The sequence below is a fragment of the Nuphar pumila genome, chromosome 8, assembly GCF_984573655.1.
Source record: "Nuphar pumila chromosome 8, dmNupPumi1.hap1.1, whole genome shotgun sequence".
Taxonomy (NCBI): domain Eukaryota; kingdom Viridiplantae; phylum Streptophyta; class Magnoliopsida; order Nymphaeales; family Nymphaeaceae; genus Nuphar; species Nuphar pumila.
In genome coordinates, this window is record NC_143256.1 from 24,216,403 (window position 1) to 24,237,583 (window position 21,181).

At 35.6% G+C, this 21,181-nt stretch overlaps 1 protein-coding gene across 1 annotated transcript in view; it reads left to right on the forward strand.

Moving 5' to 3' along the window:
- The first annotated feature begins 368 nt into the window (after positions 1–368).
- HEXO3 (beta-hexosaminidase 3) overlaps positions 369–21,181 on the forward strand; it is a 49,541-nt gene continuing 28,728 nt past the window's right edge. The window contains exons 1-2 of the mRNA XM_090015301.1: positions 369–698; positions 6,662–6,736. Of these exons, the coding sequence (XP_089871427.1) occupies positions 369–698; positions 6,662–6,736 (405 nt within the window). The remainder of the gene's footprint in view (positions 699–6,661; positions 6,737–21,181) is intronic.

Sequence of the window (21,181 nt, forward strand, 5' to 3'; positions counted from 1 at the left end):
TTTGTGCATTAAGCTCCTGATCACACTTCATCGTAGGGACAGGACATGTCAGCTGTGGGGCCCAAAGGTCGATGGAGGGCAATCAGGTGCTTAATGCACAAATTTTATGCCATGTGATTGCACCCGATCCGGACTCGCCCTGCTCTCCGTCCTCATTATCCTTCTCTCGCCGTCTCTCCTCACTTCATTGGCCCAAATAAAACATGCCCCGTCCCCCATCCCTCCTTCATTTATTCTTTTTTTCTCTTTCCTTCTTCCTCCTCCCGTTTCCCTTCCCATAAATATATACATATTATATAAAGCAAGGAGCAGCAGACACAAGAATTTCCCAGGCCTTAGTCTGTTTGGAGTAACGCTATCGAGCAGAAATGGCGGTGCCTCTCCGTCGGATGTTGCCCTTGCTGCTGGCTGGAATCCTCCTAGGATTTCTGAATCTAGAACACAGCTCGGGGGTAGAGCTTTGGCCAATGCCGGCGTCTCTCAGCCACGGATCGGCGACGCTCCGGCTGAAGAAGGTTTTCCGGATGGTGACTTCCGGTGGGAACTTCTCCGACGCGGCCGGCATCCTCAGAGAGGGTTTCCAGAGGTTCCTCGTCGACATCCAGGCCCCCCACGCCGTCGATTTCGAGTCTGACGGCACGGATTCTCCGGCCGTGGTTGAGGGCGTTAGCGTGGTAGTTCACTCACGTGACGAGCGGGTAAATCTCTCTCTCTCTCTCACTGATTTTTTTTTTGTCTTTTTCATTTGTTGTGCATGATTCCGAGATAGTCGTGAATGTTCATCAAATTACGAAGATGACATTTTAAGATATTATATTAAGGGTTATGTTTGCTACCCTCGTGGGAAAGGAATTCCTAATAAAAAATATAATATTTATTTTTAATATTTTTTCAGTTTTTTCTATTCATATCTGACCCTTTAAATTTGATCCTAGAGACATGAAAAAAATTTTCCTCTCTCTCTCTCTCTTCACACAAAGAAAAAAGTATCATATGTTAAAAATTTCACACGAAAACTCCTCATATGTAAATGTTTATTTTTTACATGAGATTATTTCTCACTTCCCAAACTTATGTATGTTTTGGTTAAGCTTTGTAGATCCTAGAGACATTTTTAGGCTTTTGAGGTATACTACCTTTTTTTTTTTTTTGAGCTGGGGTTAGTCAGACCCCTACCAGTTATACAACTATACCATTGGGTTTTGAACCTGGAACGGCCCGACACAAGGTGACGTGCACTAGCTGCTCCTACCAGATAAGTGGAACCCCTCTGGATGGTGGAGTACTACCTTATTAAGGTGATAATTGTGATGTCTTTCAACTTTTGGTATTTTGCTGGTGTTTGATATAGTGATTCACATTTTTATCGTGATACTTCTTAAGTGCCCCTATATTTGTTAAGAGGAATGAAAACCTACCCAGTGCGACAAATTTCAAGAGATTTATGAAAATCTCGCTATAATATCGCTAGAAATTGCCTGAAAGTTTAAAATGGCAATTTCTCGATGGATTTTCAAAATATCATGAGATTTATGAAAAAACATAAATACTGTGATTTAAACACGATATTTATGTTTTAAACGGCTATTTATCACCCAAAAAAATCTTATATTTTTATTTTTAAATATTTTTTATTAATATTTTCTTATAAAAAATAAATTTTATATTTTTAAATTATTTTTTTATTGTCAAGATTTTGGCCAAAAAAATGCAAGATTTATGGAATTTTTTCAATTTCTCATGAGTTTTTGAAAAACGAGAAATTGCCTATAAAAACTTTTGTCACTATGAACCTACCCACTAAAAACCATGTCAAACCTACCCAATAGAAATTTTTGGTATTTTTTTTCAAAATTCTGACTGTACAGTTCAGCATGATTGATTTACTAGAAATCAACAATTGGATCATGAATTTTGGATATAAAAATGGTATTTGAAGCCTTAGAAATTTATGAAAATTGTACATCATTGATTTTTGAAACTTATGAAAACCCATCAATGCATCGGAATCAAATGCTCCAAAAACTTATTTATGTGAATTTAAAAAAAAAACACCAAAAATCCAATAAAACTTATGGTGGGTAGGTTTGGTATTTTTTTTACTGGGTGGGTTTTCATTCCTCTACTTGTTAAGAGGAAACATTACAAAAAAATATGCTAAACCTACCCATGGTGTTTTTTTCAAAATTCTGTCATGATTGATTTACTAGAAATTGACACATTGATCATAATCAATTTTGGATATAAAAAATTGTATTTTGAGCCTCCAAAATTTATAAAAATTGTATGCTGCTGATTTTTGAAACTTATAAAAAACTATCCATATCCATGCATCGGAATCAAATGGTACAAGAACTGATTCCTATAAGAACAAGCAGATTGAAATTATAATTGTATGTGTTATCTACTTGTTGCAATAACACATTAATTCAACGTTCAATTTTTGTCAAGTTCTTTGTTTTTTTTACAACTTTTTTGACAAGTATATTATATTTTCACTTTCAACAGCAAGTACGAAGTTCTGACAAGCTTATCGACTACTTTGCATAAAAGCAAAACACATCCAACTATCTCATTATGACATTCAGCCATATTCTTAGTGCATTTCAAGTACCCCACCTAAGTCTCAAATCACCTTTTCTCAATTGTTGATAAAATAACTACTCATATTTTCAAAATATCATGAGATTTATGAAAAAACATAAATACCATGATTTAAACACGATATTTACATTTTAAACGGCTATTTATCACAAAAAAATCTTATATTTTTATTTTAAAATAATTTTTATTAATAATTTCTTATAAAAATAAATTTTATATTTTAAATTATTTTTTTATTGTCAAGATTTTGGCCAAAAAAATGCAAGATTTATGGAATTTTTTCAATTTCTCATGAGTTTTTGAAAGACGAGAAATTGCCTGTAAAAACTTTTGTCACTATGAACCTACCCTCTAAAAAACATGTCAAACCTACCCACTAAAAAACATGTCAAACCTACCCAATAGAAATTTTTTGGTATTTTTTTTTCAAAATTCTGACTGTACAGTTCAGCGCGATTGATTTACTAGAAATCAACAATTGGATCATGAATTTTGGATATAAAAATGGTATTTGAAGCCTTAGAAATTTATGAAAATTGTACATCATTGATTTTTGAAACTTATGAAAACCCATCCATGCATCGGAATCAAATGCTCCAAAAACTTATTTATCTGAATTAAAAAAAACACCAAAAATCCAATAAAACTTATGGTGGGTAGGTTTGGTATTTTTTTTACTGGGTGGGTTTTCATTCCTCTACTTGTTAAGAGGAAACATTACAAAAAAATATGCTAAACCTACCCAATGAAAAAATTTTGGTGTTTTTTTCAAAATTCTGTCAGTACATACGTGTTCAACATGATTGATTTACTAGAAATTGACACATTGATCATAATCAATTTTGGATATAAAAAATGGTATTTTGAGCCTCCAAAATTTATAAAAATTGTATGCTGCTGATTTTTGAAACTTATAAAAAACTATCCATATCCATGCATCTGAATCAAATGATACAAGAACTGATTCCTATAAGAACAAGCAGATTGAAATTATCATTGTCTGTGTTATCTACTTGTTGCAATAACACATTAATTCAACGTTCAATTTTTGTCAAGTTCTTTGTTTTTTTTACAACTTTTTTGCCAAGTATATTGTTTTTTCACTTTCAACAGCAAGTACGAAGTTCTGACAAGCTTATCGACTACTTTGCATAAAAGCAAAACACATCCAACTATCTCATTATGACATTCAGCCATATTCTTAATGCATTTAAAGTACCCCACCTATGTCTCAAATCACCTTTTCTCAATTGTTGATAAAATAACTACTCATATTACAGCATTGTTAGTCAACTGTCAAAAGATGATTTTACGCGATTGAGTTGATGAAAAAAATTTCAAGGGATTTTCAATAGGAATGTAAACAGGTTGCGGATTCTGGCTCAGATGTAGGCATTACCTATTAGAGGAAAGCAGTTCCGTAGTGATAAGAATCCTCTCTCATCTTCCTCATATTAATTGGTTGAGGCCCATATCTTTGTATTATCCTGTACCCATATCTTGGTAATCTGTAATATTCTCATGCCTACAGTCATGGGAATGAGATACCTAATTGGATGTAACTTTATATTTTATTCTTTCTGAATGGAAACCTATTCAAGTCTCATCACTTAAATAGATAGTATTATCAAATTCGGATATGCCTACAATCATGGGAATGAGATACCTAATTGGATGTAACTTTATATATTATTCCTTCTGGATGGAAACCTATTCTAAGTCTCATCACTTGAATATATATGGTATTATCAAATTCGGATATGAGTTTTTCACTTAAATACATTCGGATACTAATGGGATTTGGATCCGGATATGACCTTAGGGCCAGGTTTAGGTGCTCTTAAAGAGAAAAATGCACAAGTGGGATCACATGTACAGCCTCATTGTCACCATCAGCATCGGTCCCTTCATCATCGTCAAGCTGGCATTCATATAGGGCTGAGCTTTGTGGGCCCTATTTCTTTGTTCATTTACATCCGAGGGGACACTTGAGATGGGTTCTTTTTCCAATACGGATTGGAGAAACCATCCTGAAAATACAGCTTGCCGTACATATGGTCACTGTCTTCGCAGTCCGTGTTGCACCCCTTGACTCCCACGTGTTTGAATCAGGTGCAAGGTGCAATCACATTGCACGAATGCAATGTGCCGCTGCACCTGTTCACCATCCGTCTTCTGTTTGCTGATCCTGCCTCGACACACCGCCCCGAAAGAGGGTGTCGACATGGGGACGTGAAATATCCTCCCTATCACCAAGCCTGAGACCGTGGGGCAACTCCTACGCTTGAGATGGACTTGCTGCGTCCAAAATAGACAAGGATGGACAAGCGGCCAGGCTAGGTTGTCCAGCAAGGGCCCAGTAAGCCCTACGGTGCAATCCTTGTCTGGTCAAAATAGACAAGTTGTCTGGTCAAGGCCCAGGAGTCCAACGGCGTATATATACCATCATGTCAGGGTTGGGTCCGGTGGAGCCTATCATCATTCAAGGGTCATCTTGGTCGGACCCGAGCCTATTCCCTTGGACTGTTAGGGCCGGACAATGAGCCCAGACCTATCAGGCTGCGTCAGTTGCATGTGATTGGTGTGGGAAGTGAAGGGCCTGAGTGGAGTGCCTCCATCATTTCACAAGGGTTTATTGGCATCAATTTTAGTGGTATCTTTTTAGTCGGCTACTGCGTTCTCTTTTTTTTTTTAAGACTGTGAATCCTCACCGAAGTGTGGGAAAAATTCCGGGTGAGGCCCCCGACCACCCTGCCTTAGGTGACCCACCTCTGAAAGTTACGAACACACCGGTACACCAGCAGGGTTTTGATCTGGGATCTTCAACTCAACACCTTCCTAACCCCCTGCTGACTACCACGTTATTTTGATTGCTACTGTTCTTGGTCCCGAGATGATGAATGTGAGAGCACTAAAGTTAAGTTGAACCACAATTAGGGTCGCGCTAGATAAGTATAAGCTAGCCGCCCATAGTCTTTTAAACTTCTATATCCTTTCTTTATTAAAAAAGAAAAAGAAAAAATGTCATAGGGTCATAAATGTATCATAGGCTCACAAACGTACTGGATACAGGATTCCCTTAATTTCAAATCTAAAAGCAGATATGAAGTATATCCAATGAGGTAGTGCTGAATCCAGATCCCAAATAGTTGTGTAAAAAAAAAAAGAGATGCTCTTTACAAATGACAAAATGCAGTTGGTTTGAATTTTAATGCGAACCCATAAAAGATCTGACCTTGATTATTTATCCATATATGCAAAAATAATATTTTTAATTAAGCTAATCCTTGTTCAATAAAAAATGCCCGGTTTGGATCTTTAAAGATTTAATTGTGAAATGACAGATCGGGTATATATATATATATATATATATATATATATATATATATATATATATATACGCTTGCACCCTCCCTCCCTGGTGCGTTAGCACATGTGAAAAGTTGCACTTCTTGGTTGAGTTATCTCTGCCGTTCTGTTAATTCCCTACCGCCCCTTGATCGTATACATGGCTGAGCCACAACTAACAGAAATTGCAAATTTTATGATTCTAATTATTATGTTACCCGTATAAAAATGCAAATTTTATGCATGCTTGTATAAGACCATTCCTTTTCCATTGAAATGGTAAAGGGGTATGGACAAATTTATCGATTTTGATGCATAACTAACAGAAATTTTGACGGTAATTAACGTAGGTGTCATTTGCATAATCAAAGCAAAAACTTTTGTAGGAGATTGAAAACACTCAAAAAGTTGTGTGTAAATAATAAGGCTCGCAGTTTGGTAGGTATTTGAAAATTTCCCTATTTTAAACCATTAAGATTCCGATTTTTTTGCAAAGATCTTTGTTGTCATTATCATGTGAACTTAGGAAAATTGAATTCCTTGGTCGATTCCAAAGCAGTTAACATCATATTTAAAATTTTGTTCATATTTTAGGGACCAAATATTTGTTGTCTTTCACAGTTTTCCTTCTCTTTTCCCTTTTATTTTTTTTCTTCTTTGTTGTTTGTGCACTTATTACCATTGCTGATGCTGTGTTTTTCCTTTGCAGTTACAATTTGGTGTGGATGAGTCCTACAAGTTGTCCATACCTGCTTCTGGAAAACCAATATACGTGCTTCTTGAGGTACTAATTATGAGTTGGAAATCAGTTCTTGATCAATTTATTCTCGCATGTCTTTCGTAGTTGGTTATTTATCATCCAGAATTATTCTGTTCTAGAACAAAAGAAAAAAAAATAGGAACTCATTGGTGATCAGATGTTTCAAATGCACCAAGTATTTAATAATTTAATGTATGATCATTAGTCCAAATATTTGCTTCTATAGTCGATGCCAATCTTTCTTCAAATAAGCTGCTGTTTTTTTTTTTGTAGCCAACCTGAGGTTAGGTAGACCCAACATTCTAGCTCTTAACTACCAGGAACCAAAATGCGAACTTCCGAGATTAAACCAAACCTTTTGCAATTTAGGAGCAAAAACACGTTGAACTCTAATGGATTCAAGCAATCTTTCTTCAAATCTAAAACATTCATTAGGCTTGCAAGGCCTCAACATTAGCATATATGTTATTAATTAAAAAAAATCAAATACAGCTCAAGTAGAAGCTATGTCAACCATTGATGAGAAACTTTCCCTCTCACGTGAGGTTGACTGCCTTCATTAATGAATAACTAGGTCGAATTTACATGATGAGATGAGAGCCAATCCAATTCAGTTACAAGGCTATAAAAAACATAAAAAAAGCAGCAGAAAAGATATTTACAACAACTAGATAACTCATTAACAACCTAATCTTGAAGGGAATTATCTTTAAAAATCAAATGTTTTGAAAATTTGAAAAACTTTTCGAAAAATAATAAAAAATTCTATGTTCTAAACATTAGAGTGATACCAAAATTAAATCTAAATCTCCTATCTGTTTCTCAAATTACCGATCATGGATAGAGAGTCATTTTTTCATCTAGTGGTTGCTTGGTGCAGGATCTCCGGTCCGGCGAGGCCTTAGAAGAGGCGATCTCTACTACATGGACAACTTAGAACTATCAAATCAAAGTTTTTGTAATTCTATTGAAAAAAAGAATATAAAAAATTGTCCTAGGAGATTAAGATATCTTGATATGTCCAAATTGTATTTGTTTCCTTTTCTTGAAAAAAGTAATAAAAAAGATTTTGTTTGTGAAGATTATATTCTTGGAAAAATAAAATCTTTCTCTTTTGCACTTAGTCACTTTGTTTATAAAGAACCATTTGAGTCAATACATTCAGATGTATGGGAACCGACACCAATATTTAAAGGAGGAATATCTTATTATGTGATATTTGTAGACGATTATAGTAGGCACACATGAATTTATTTTCTTAGACTCAAATCCGAAGTGTTTGATTGTTTTAAAAAAATTCATAGTTATGTCAAAAACCAATTCAAAACTACCATTAAAATTTTTAGATCTGATTCTCGAGGAGAATTCTTATCAAATGATTTTAAAAATTACATTGATCAAAATGAGATTGTTCATCAAAAATATTGTCCATATACCCCATGACAAAATGGTTTGGCCAAAACAAAACATCGGCATGTTATTGAAATAACTTGAACTCTTCTCATTTCCAAAATGTTTCAATTTTTTTTGGGCCGAAGCTGCCCTTACGGTGGTCTACCTTATCAACAGGATGCCTTCTACTATCCTTGAAAATGTCTCTCTTATTGAAAATTTATTTAAAATTTCTCTTGATTATAAGAGGTTGCGATTTTTTTTTTGTACATGTTTTGTCCTTACTAACAAAAATGATAAGCTTTATGCCAAAGCCATTCCTTGTGTTTTCCTAGGTTATGCTGAAAACCAATAAGGATATATGTGTTATAATTTAGAAAAGGACAAACTTTATTGAAATGAAATGGGGATCTTCGAAACACGAGCTTTGATTAACAAGAGCAAGTGTCAAGAATGACACTAAAGCATAACCCTTAAAAAGGGTATAACTGGAAACAAAATAAAAATAAAAATGTATTCTTTATTGATATGAAAAACCAATTGCTTAAGAAGCATTGGAGTGAAATACAAGAGGGGCTGCACCCCTTTATATACACAGTTGAAAGAGGACTCAATAGAGCTGTTGGGCACAGTCCAACAGCTCTATTAAGAGCTGTTGGACTGTGTCAGTCCAACAGCTCTATTGCTAGTCAAGTCTGGACAGGACTTGACTAGCAACAGTCATTCTAGTTCAAACTGAACTAGATGACATAAAGACAAAAAATAAAAATAAAGGAAAAAAAATACAGAAAAGAAAGAAATTAAAAATGTATTTATATATATATATATAATAATATAATATTATTATATATACATATATGTACAGTTTTACATTTTAACACTCCCCCTCAAACTTACGGTACAATGAGCGAAAGTTTGTCTAAGAGAAAGTGAAATCGGGGAGCAGCGAGAGGCTTTGTAAAGAGGTCTGCTAACTGATATTCTGAAGTGACATATGGCAGATCAATTATCCCGTGTAGATATTCCTCTCTGACGTAGTGACAATCCATTTCGATGTGTTTGGTGCGTTCGTGGAATGTTCTGTTACTGGCAATGTAGATCGCACTTTTGTTGTCACAACACATTTGTGAAGCCTTTGTTGCTTCAACTCCCATGTCAGCAAGCAGTCGTCGGAGCCAAACTACTTCCATGGTCGTGGTTGCCATGGCTCTGTATTCAGCTTCGGTGGATGAGAGAGATACCTTCTGCTGCTTTTTACACCTCCACGAGATTAATGATTCCCCTAAAAAGACACAAAAGCCAGTGGTTGAGTGTCTGTTATTGGGATCACCTCCCCAATCAGCATCAGTATATGCAATTAAATCAAGAGAAGAGGAGGAAGATAAGAAAAGTCCTCGTGAAAGAGAGGACTTGATGTATCTGATAATACGCATGACTGCTCCCATATGAACAGAAGTAGGAGCATGTTGAAATTGACTTGCTGTATGAACAGCATGTGCTATATCTGGTCTGGTAATGGATAGATAGGAAAGTGCCCCGACAAGCTGTCTGTAAGGAGTAGGGTCTGCAAGAAGTTCTCCATCATCAATCTTCATTTTAACATTAACAACTTCTGGAGTGTCAACTTTCTTATCATCAGTAATACCAGACCTGAAAACAATATCAAAAGCAAATTTAGTCTGAGATAATAAATATCCTCTAGGAGAATAAGCAACTTCAATGCCTAAAAAATATCTCAACAAGCCCAAATCAGTCATTTCAAAATGAGATTTAAGAAGTGTTTTGATTGTTTCAACTCCCTGTTTATCGCTTCCGGTGATGATCATATCATCCACATAGAGAAGAAGCACAATGATCCCTGCATCAGAATTCTTAATAAACAAAGCAGTGTCAGTTAAACAGAATTGAAAACCAATATCAATCATAACACGACTAAACCTATCATACCAAGCTTTTGGTGCTTGTTTAAGTCCATAAAGAGCTTTTTCTAAGCGAAGGACTTTACCCTTAGGAATACTTAGACCAGGAGGGGGTTCCATATATACTTCTTCAACTAGCTTTCCATTTAAAAAAGCATTTTTGACATCCATTTGAAAAATAGACCATTTTTTGATAGAAGCTAAGGCAATTAAGGTTCGGACAGTAGTCATACGAGCCACCGGAGCAAAGGTTTCTTCATAATCAATCCCATATTCTTGGGCATAACCTTTGGCTACTAAACGGGCTTTATATCTTTCAAGAGTACCATCACTCTTGGTTTTAATTTTATAAACCCATCGACATCCTATAGTTTTCTTCCCTGGAGGAAGATCTTGAATATTCCATGTAGAAGCCTTTTCAAGTGCATCTAATTCAACTTTCATGGCTTCTATCCATTTGATATCATTTTTTGCTTGAAAATATGTGGATGGTTCTTCATATGAGTGAATTAATGCAATAACTGCCCTATATGTGGGTGAGAAAGACTCGTATGATACAAACTTTTCTGGAGGCCTCGAGATCCGGGATGATTGTCTAGTTGGAATGTTAGAATATTTCTCAAGTGCACATGGAGTATTAGACTCTTGTCGCCTGGAATATTGAATACTAGTATCTCTATGAACTTCTTCATTTTCAACATTAAGATCAATAATTCTTGGATCATCATCAAAGTTACAATCAAGGTCATATTCATCAGATGTTGATGTTAGATCTAGCAAAAAGGAGTACTCAGTGACATCTTTTAATTTTCTAAAATCAAAGAAGCTCTTCTTTTCAAGAAAGGAAACATTTCTAGACACATATAGTTTATTATTTTTGAAGTCAAAACATCTATAACCTTTCTGGTTTTCAGCATATCCTAAAAAGGCACAGGGAATCGCACGAGGGGAAAGTTTATCATTTTTGTCAGTAAATATGAAACATTTGCACCCAAATATTCTTAATCTAGAGTAGTCTGGAGAAATGTTCATAAGTTTTTCAATGGGAGTGATATTTTGTAACGAAGAAGATGGCATCCTATTAATGAGATAGGTGGCAGTTAAGGCAGCTTCTGCCCAAAAGTCTTTAGGGACTTGATTTGCTATTAATAAAGTTCTAGTGGTTTCTATAATATGGCGATGTTTTCGTTCTGCCAGTCCATTTTGTTGAGGTGTATAAGGACAAGATCTTTGATGTGTGATGCCATGCAATTTAAGATAATTTTGAAAATCTGTGGATAAAAACTCTCCCCCTGAATCTGTGCGAAAAATAGTAATATCATTTTGAAATTTGTTTTTAACCATATTATGAAAAGTTTGAAAGTATGAAAATACTTCAGACTTATGTTTGAGAAAGTACATCCACGTATGTCGGGAGAAATCATCGACAAAAATAACATAGTAAACAAATCCTCCTTTAGAAATTACTGGTGCAGGACCCCAAACATCCGAGTGTATTAATTCAAGTGGTCTTGAAGAGAAAAAGGTTCTGTTCTGAAATGGTAATCTTTTCATTTTGTCGAGAATACAATCTTTACAATCAAATGATTCAGAGTTACAAAATTTCCCTAGATTTGGAAAATGTTGGATTTTGGCTATATGTGGGTGACCAAGTCTCTTATGCCACAGTTCCAACTCTATTTTTTGAATATTATAACAAAAAGCTTTCTTCGGCATTTCCAAAAAATCCATGTAATAGAGTCCTCCTTCTCTATGGCCTTCCCCAATCAGCTTGCCTGACTGGCGATCCTGTACCCAACAACCATGAGAAGAAAAAGAAATATTACACCCATAATCAGAAATTTGAGATACAGATAAAAGATTTAAATTTAATTTGGGAACATGTCTAATTTCTGGAATAAAAAAATTTTTTGTTTTATAAATTTTTTCAAAATCTCCTATTCCTTCTATTTCAAGAGAAGTCCCATCAGCAGTAAAGACCTTTGACACACTTGTTTTATTTTTAACACATTTGGATAGACTTTGATTATTTGGGGTCATATGAAAAGATGCACTAGAGTCAAGAAGCCAAGAAATTTTACCTAAATCAGAAAAAGATGAGGCTGCTGCGCCGGTTGAAGCTTCAGATGAGGAAGAGGCACCTTTGATGAGAGGCTGAAGGATCTCCATTAGTTGGGCCAGGGAAACTGGTGCATCCTGATCTTTAGGCTCCGATCCAGCAATTGCAGCTCTTTTTTCTCTCAGCTCCTTAAGTTTGGGACATTGTGGCCTGTAGTGTCCCGGTTCATGACAGTGATGACAAATAACTTTCTTCTTATCATAGTCACCATTTTGTCGGTTAAAGTGAGGAGGCCTATATGATCGAACATGATTCCCTGGTCTAGACACGGCTAAAACGGAATCATCTTCAATTTTTAAAGAACCTTTCCGGAGACGATTTTCTTCCATTGTTAACTCTTCAATAGTTTCAACAATAGAAGGAATTTTTCCCCGGTGAAGTAGGGCCGATTTAGTGGTTTCAAATTCCGGCCTTAATCCAGTGATAAACTGATAAAAATGTTCAACATCGAGTTGTTTCTGACGAAGCTCGATGTCTTCGGCACAATGCCACTTTGGTTCTAAAAGGGAAAGTTCTTCCCAAAGTTCGGACAACCCATTGTAATATTCACGAATAGTTTTGTCTCCTTGTGTCATCATTCGAACTTTTCCTTGGAGGTTGCACACGTGTGCAATATCTTTAAGGGAATACATATTCTTAAGGTATTCCCATGCCTTATCGGCATGATCAAATTTGGCAAGACTTGAGCATTTTTTAATGTCAACGCTATTGATAAGCCATGACATTATCTTCGCATGAGATATTCTCCATTCTTTCCATTTCTTCTCGTATGAGGCAATAGCCGTGATTTTCTCTTCTTCCGATAGAGGGACGTCTTTATCTCCCTCCTTTTTAGTAAGAGATAGCTTAGGTTCCGAATCGGAACCATCCACAATCCCCCATAAGCCTTTTCCCCATATATGGTGCTTCATGATTGAAGCCCATGTTACATAGTTCGTATCGCTTAGTTTCATAGGCATGATGGTGACTTTATCATTGTCATCCATCGATTACAAGGAGAGAAAGAATAGGGATAGAAGAGAAACAAGAAGGAAAATGAGAAAGAAAGAAAAAAAAAAACAATACAACAAGATGTGAAATCTTCTCCAATGAAGTGATAAAACACTTCTCTTCAAGTGGCGAACACTTTTGCAAACGGGCACGGAAACCGAGGCAGCTTTTCCTCAAGATTTAGTACTTCCGCGGCTCTGATACCATGAAATGAAATGGGGATCTTCGAAACACGAGCTTTGATTAACAAGAGCAAGTGTCAAGAATGACACTAAAGCATAACCCTTAAAAAGGGTATAACTGGAAACAAAATAAAAATAAAAATGTATTCTTTATTGATATGAAAAACCAATTGCTTAAGAAGCATTGGAGTGAAATACAAGAGGGGCTGCACCCCTTTATATACACAGTTGAAAGAGGACTCAATAGAGCTGTTGGGCACAGTCCAACAGCTCTATTAAGAGCTGTTGGACTGTGTCAGTCCAACAGCTCTATTGCTAGTCAAGTCTGGACAGGACTTGACTAGCAACAGTCATTCTAGTTCAAACTGAACTAGATGACATAAAGACAAAAAATAAAAATAAAGGAAAAAAAATACAGAAAAGAAAGAAATTAAAAATGTATTTATATATATATAATAATATAATATTATTATATATACATATATGTACAGTTTTACATTTTAACACTTTATATGTCAATAAATGTAAGTTTTCTTGAAAAGGAAAATGGATTTAACAAAATTGAGTCTAAGAAATTGTGAGTACTCTTTCTTATTTGATTTAGTTAAAAAGCATGATGATAATATTGTTGAGCATGATATTGATATTATTGATGATAATGACAACAATGATATTCTAAATGTGCATGAGAGTAACAATGATGATACTCACGATGCACATGAGAATGATATTTTCATTGATATAATTGAACATCACAATGAAATACAAGTCTATATTCGTCGTATTGAGGACAGTCTTCCATGTGCAATAGAAAGGTATTCCTAAAGTCAAGACATAGATCAATCTAGTATTATAAGATCTACAAGGATATCTAAAGTACATAGTAGGTTCGTCTCCTATGAATCTTTTGAACTCAACGATAAAGCTTATCTTATGGCCATTCATTTCTATAATGAAGCAAAAAATCATCAAGAATGAATTCAAATTATGAATAGTGAATTAGAAGCTTTAGAAAAGGCAAAAACATTTGAGATTCAACCCTTATAGGAAAAAAAACTATAAGATGTAGATGAGTTTACAAAATAAAAACTATGAGTGACGAAACTCTAGAAAGATACAAAGCTAGGCTAGTAGCTAAGGGGTTCAGTAAAAACAATGGTATAGACTATAAGGAAATTTTCACTCTCGTAGCTAGGATGACCATGATTAGAACCCTCATTACCATAACATCTATTAGAAAATGACCCATTTATCAAATGGATGTTAAAAATATATTTTTTAACAAAAAATCTTAATGAAGAAGTCTACATAGAGCCTTCCCCATGTTTAGGATTGCTGCATAGAAATGTCTTTCGTTTGCGTAAAGCTTTGTATGGTCTAAAACAAGCTCCTAAGACTTGGTATGATTACTTTAGTAATAGGATTTAAATCTTGTTATACTAATATTGCCTTGTTTGTTAAGTCTTCTGATGCAAGTATAGTTATCTTACTTCTCTATGTCGATGATATGATTATTACAGGGGTGATAAAAAAAGAGTTAGTCATGTCAAATATATTCTCAATGCCAACTTTGATATGACAAATATTGATTTCTTTTGTTATTTTCTTGGAATTAAAGTATCTTATTCACCTCATGGGTATTTTTTGCCGCAGACTAAGTATGCAATTGAGATAATAGAAAGAACAGGTCTTATATATGAGAAGCGAGTTGATACACTAGAGGTAATAAATGCAAAAATGAAGAGAGATGATAGAGAACCTTTGAAAGATCTAACTCCATATTGCCAGATGATTAGGGCTTTAACTGCCCTTTCTATTACTCATCTTGATATTGCACATGCAATTCATACTAGTCAATTTCAACTAGGGATGGCAGTGGACCGGGGGAAAGCGGGGCCCCGCCCCGCCTCGCCCCGTTTGGACCGGGGATGGAGGGTATGAAACGGGGATGGAGGCGGGGACGAAGGTTAAAATCCATCCCTGTCCGGGGGTGGAGGCGGGGATGGACTGGCATGTTCCCCCGCCCCGCCCCGCCCCGCCCCGGCCCATCCCCGCCCCGCCCCCGGCCCATCCCCGTCCCGGCCCATCCCCGCCCCCAACCCTTTATATTTTTCTACATGTTTACTAACCCTAACTCCCTTCCCTAATTTCCTAACCCTGGAGCCGCCGAGCCGGGCCGTCGCCTCTTCCCCTTCCCCATCCGCATTATCATTGGAGCTGGGCCGTCGCCGACCACCGTTGGCCGTCGCCGACCACCGTTTGCCGACACCGACCACCGTTGGCCGACACGATCTCTCCCTCCTTCCATGGCTGATGCATTGTTTGACATCTTCTGAGATCTTAAAAACAACTTTTGACATGGCTGATGCATTGTTTGTTTGTCAGCGTATGAACTATCAAAAAAAGAAGGTAAGGTTGGGACACCTGAGAGACCACTCTCCGATCTTGGTAATCTAAGTTATTGTGGCTACTGGACTAGGGTTTTGCTTGACATTCTGAAGAAGCATAAGGGCAATATTTCCATCCTGCTTTCTTTCTGGACCTTCATGTTTTAAATTTGTGTTGCACTCTGTGGTTTTGCTTGTGCTGTCAAATCTTCTCATATAGTGGACACATTTTTCTGTGATTATAAAGTAGGTTTCAATAGGTTAATTTTTTCATTTATAGTGGTTGTTTGATTTGGCTTAATTTTTTTTAACATTTCAGATCAACTTATTTGCATATTCATTTTTCTAATTATTAAATAATATTCTCCAGTTCAGAAAAAATTGGAGGATGAGGAACTGAGTCCATTCAATATCTTCTAGAGCATGATCCATGGATGTTATGTATTAGTTTACTAGGCACAAGTAAAATCTAATTTTTGTCTGGGCTATGAAGGCGGGGAGATCCTGTTTTCCATGTGGATGAATTCATTTATCATTAACTAAAATATTAACGTGAATGATTTCTAAGTAGGGATGCAATTTGACAAACGGGGACGGGGACGAGGACGGGGACGGGGCGGGGGCGGGGACGGGGACGGGGACGGGGCGGGGACGGGGACGGGGACGGGGCAGGGGTGGAGGACATGAAACGGGGATGAAGGCGGGGGTGGAGGATAAAATCCATCCCCGCCGCGGAGGCGGGGCGGGGGTGGAGGATAAAATTTTGAGGCGGGGCGGGGGTGGAAACCTTGTCCCCCGCCCCGCCCAGCTGCCATCCCTAATTTCAACACTCTCACTATCAATACATATGTGTGTTGTAATGAGGATAGTTGGATATATTAAAAATGTAATGAAATATGGCAAATACAAACAAATGTCTCTTATAGGCAAATAAAACATATCCAAATGGAGAACACTTATGGGTCAAGATGCAATCACATACACAATGCCACTTATGGGCAAGAGAGACAACATAAAACATATAAAGAATCTATTGAGAGAGTGTTTGAGAACAAACATAAAAGAACAAGAGAGGGTTCACCCCTATTTATACACAACTGACTGTCTCAATATAGTTGTTGGACTATTCCAACATCTCTATTGACTAGTCAAAAAAGAACTCAATAATTCTATTTGGTATTTGACCAAATAGTTTCTATAAAAAAAGAAAAGGACAAAAAGAAAAGAATAAAGTAAAAGTACTAATGTATCCCTAATGGGCACAAACTATTACAAAGACTAAAATAACTGAAATACCCCTAATGAGTATTTACCTATTAAGTCATTATAAATACATGTATGTATATGTGAATACATGTAAAGCATAATCGTTAAAGGTAATTTCTCAGCAAAGGTATTTCTCGGATAGATTTTCAAAAGTTGATAAATCTTGGGAATCTTATCATGATATTATTGTGAGAAATATAATTTGCTAACATATTGAAAATATCGTAATATATTCTAATTATTATTGACTACCTTGAAATAATCGATAATATTATGATATTTTCAATATATCGGTGATATTGGTGACGGTGATATACATACAACTTAACACTCCCCCTCAAATTTACGGTGTCATCACCAAAAGTTTGTCAAGCAAACAATGAAACTGGGGAGAAGGGCGAGATTTCATAAAGAAGTCTGCCAACTAAAATTTTGATGCTACATAGGGCAAGATGATGGTCTTCTTCAGGTACTCTTCACAAACAAAGTGGCGTTTGGTGCACTCATGAAACATGTGATTGTCAGCTATGTAGATGGTGTTTTTATTGTCATAGCATAACCTTATGAGTGATTGAATCATCGTCATACTGGAAACCCAATAGCCACACATTAAGGGCCACATACTGTACCCTTGTTTTATGAGTGCTTTATAGATGAAGCCTAAGTTTCATATAAGGTGACCCTCACCTTTACACTTTACATAGGTGAGTCCATCAAGGGTGATAAACCTAATTAAAACACCTCAACCATATGGCCTATCAATCTCATTAAGAGTTCATTTGAACTCAACTTTATTTTACAGGTTTGGAGCACTTGACATCATGAATAAAAAAATTATAAATGCTCAACCAATCACTCAAGTGACTTGTACTTCCTATAGAACCACTAGATTTGGTTTTACCCATATCGTGTGGTTTGGTTCTCATCACAATTGATTATTTTTATAGGCTTTAGCCTCATTTCTCTTAGTTTTTTTATATATAATTTCTTGAAAAAGCCCTTTTGTCAACGAATCCTATAAATTGTGACAATTTCATATATTTAATTGAGATTAATCCTTGCTTGAGTAAACTATTCACATAATCGTGATGCATTCTATGCTATTACTCATAATTAACATATCATCAACATATAAGCATATAATTGTAATATTGTTATGCCCTACTGTCTTATATATGGATTTAACCAAATCATGAATTTTGAATCTGTATGACATGATAACATTATCAATTTTCTCATGCCACTATTTTGGTGATTGTTTTAAATCATACAAAGACTTCAATCATTTACAAACTTTTTTTTAGCCTAGTATTACATATCCTTTAAGTTCTTCCATATAAATTTTCTCCTTTAATTCCGCATTTAGAAACATTGTTTTAACATCCATTTGGTGAATTTCAAATTTGAAAATCAATGTTAAGGATATCATAGTTCTAATAGAGGCAATCCTACTTACGGGAGTGTAGGAATCAAAATAGCCAAACACATATTTTTGTTTAAAGCCTTTAGCGAGTGTAGCTTTGAATTTTTCAATAGAACCATTAGGATGAAGTTTTCTTTTAGAAATCCATTTGCATTTCAAAGGTTTAAAATCCAGGGTAAGCTCACTATAATCCAAGTTTTATTTTCAATGATAGAATCATTTTAAGAAGTGGCATCAAGAGAGGTTATAACTTCTAAAAAAAAATAGGCCTCTATCTATCATATAAAAGTGAAAATCAGGATCAACATCTTTTGGTTTTCTTAATTTTTTTACTTTTTCAAATTTCAATATTTTGGGGTTCACAAACTTTTTTCCTTGGAATTTACTTGTTTTCAATATTTTTTTGAATTTCAAGAGATTTTAAAGTTAAATATTCTCTAAATTCAACTTGTATGGATTCTAAAATAACTTTGGTTTCAATATCCATAAATGTATAAGTTTCGCTCTTTTGAGAATGCATAATAAAAACACATGTTTGAGTTTTTGGACCAAGTTTACTTAATTTTGGTTAAGTAAGATTTACATAAGAAATGCAATTCCAAACCTTGAATAATTTAAATTTAGTTTTCTACCATTTTAAAGCTCATAATGTAGTGTTTGAGTTAGGATATGAAACTCTATTTAAGATATGACAAGTACTAAGCAATGCATCACCTCACAAATTATATTCTACTTTAGAACTTATAAGCATTGCATTAATCATATCTACTAGAGTCATATTCTTTCGTTCAGCTACACCATTACGTTACAAATAAATATTTTACACACTATTGCCATTAGGTTATCATCAGATTTACTTGTTTTGGTGCCTTGAAACTTCTTTCTATGTCAACACTTTCTCATATAATGACCCTGTTTGTCACATACATAGCAAAAAACACAATCTCTTTTCTTATTGCTAGTTTTGGATTTTTTATTTGTATTCTTAATTTTGGATTTGAACTTTGGTTTATGCTCAATCATGTTCACCTTAGTGCCAACTTATTTCAATTCATCTTTCTCATCCCGAGTTTGAACTTTTTCCTCAATTCTAAGATGTTGAAGAAGTTGTTCTAAGGTAAACTAGTCATTGAACTGCTTTTAACATATTTTTATAGTTCTTCCAAGATTAGAGCAAATTTTTAATAATTGCATCTATCTGGAACGATCTATCAAGGTGCACACCCTTAGACTTGCACCCTTAGACTTGATCTAATGATTCAGAGTCTACATCTCATTTTCTTGAGATAGCAGATCATCAGAGAACTTGAAATCCATATATTTATTAACCAACAAGCATCCTCAATCTCACCCACAGTCGAATCCAAATCGAAAATCCAAGGTCCAGAGTTGAAAATTCAAAGTTCAATTAATATACCCCCCAATGAGCCTTGTCCATAAAAGCAACTATACAATATATAAACTCATGCAAGGGACCCTTTCCTCTTCAATGTGAGATTAAACATTTTGGAATCTATGGAGTTTCCTTTGGGAAATATGGGTAATGGTTGACAAAGCTAGGTACCCAAGCCATAATTTTGAGATAATAATCCAACACCTTTTGACAAAGCTAGGTACTTAAGCTTGGTAAATTCTGTGAATGAATGACCTCCCAAAAAGTTTATTGGGACCCATCTAAGATACAAATAATACAATTATAAGGTTTGAAAGGCCATTCATCCACAGGATGAATGTTACCAGACACACCTCTAATGGATTACCATAAGAGGTGTAAGAAAGTGGTGGTGTTCCACCAAAGCACTTGAACCAACCAAACAAGTGTCTAGAAAGACACTTCACACAAGACCCGTAAAAAGGTAAAAATGGAAGACACAAAAATAAAAGGGGATTTTTATTAAAATGTGAAATGCTTAAAAAGCAAGTGTAATATAATGGGAGATGCACCCCTATTTATAATAGAGAGAAGAGGAGAGCTCATAAGGAGCTCTCCCTCTAGCCGTTGGAGCTAATCCAACGGCTAGATTTCTAGCCGTTGGACTAGCTCCAACGGCTAGAGTTTGGTCAAGTTTCAATCGGAATTTGACCAAAACCCTAACTATCTAGTTCCATTTGAACTAGATAGTTAAAATACAAAAAAAATAAGAAAAATAAGGAAAATACAAAAAAATATTATTTTAACACTCCCCCTCAAACTTATTGTATAATAAGCGAAAGTTTATTTAAGAGAAAGTGAAATCGAGGTGCTGCAAGAGGCTTGGTGAAGAAGTCTGCTAACTGGTTTTATGATGTAACATATGGCAGATCAATGGTTCCATTCAAGTACTCCTCTCTAACATAGTGACAATCCATTTCAATGTGTTTGGTGCGTTCGTGGAATGTCCGGTTGCTTGCAATGTAGATTGCACTCTTATTGTCACAACACATTCATGAAGCATGTGTTGCTACAACTCCCATGTCCACAAGCAGACAACAGAGCCATATGACCTCCATTATGGTGGTTGTCATGGCTCGATATTCGGCCTTAGTGGAGGATAGAGAAACCTTTGGCTGCTTCTTGCACCTCCACGATATGAGAGATTCACCTAAAAACACACAAAAATCAGTGGTTGAGTGCCTATTATTAGAATCACCTCCCCAGTCAGCATCAGTATAAGCAATTAAATCTAATGATGATGAAGCAGACAAGAAGAGTCCTCGTGAAAGAGAACTCTTTAAATATCTAATAATACATAAAACAACTCCCATATGAACAAAGGTGGGAGCATGCTGAAATTGACTGACTATATGTACG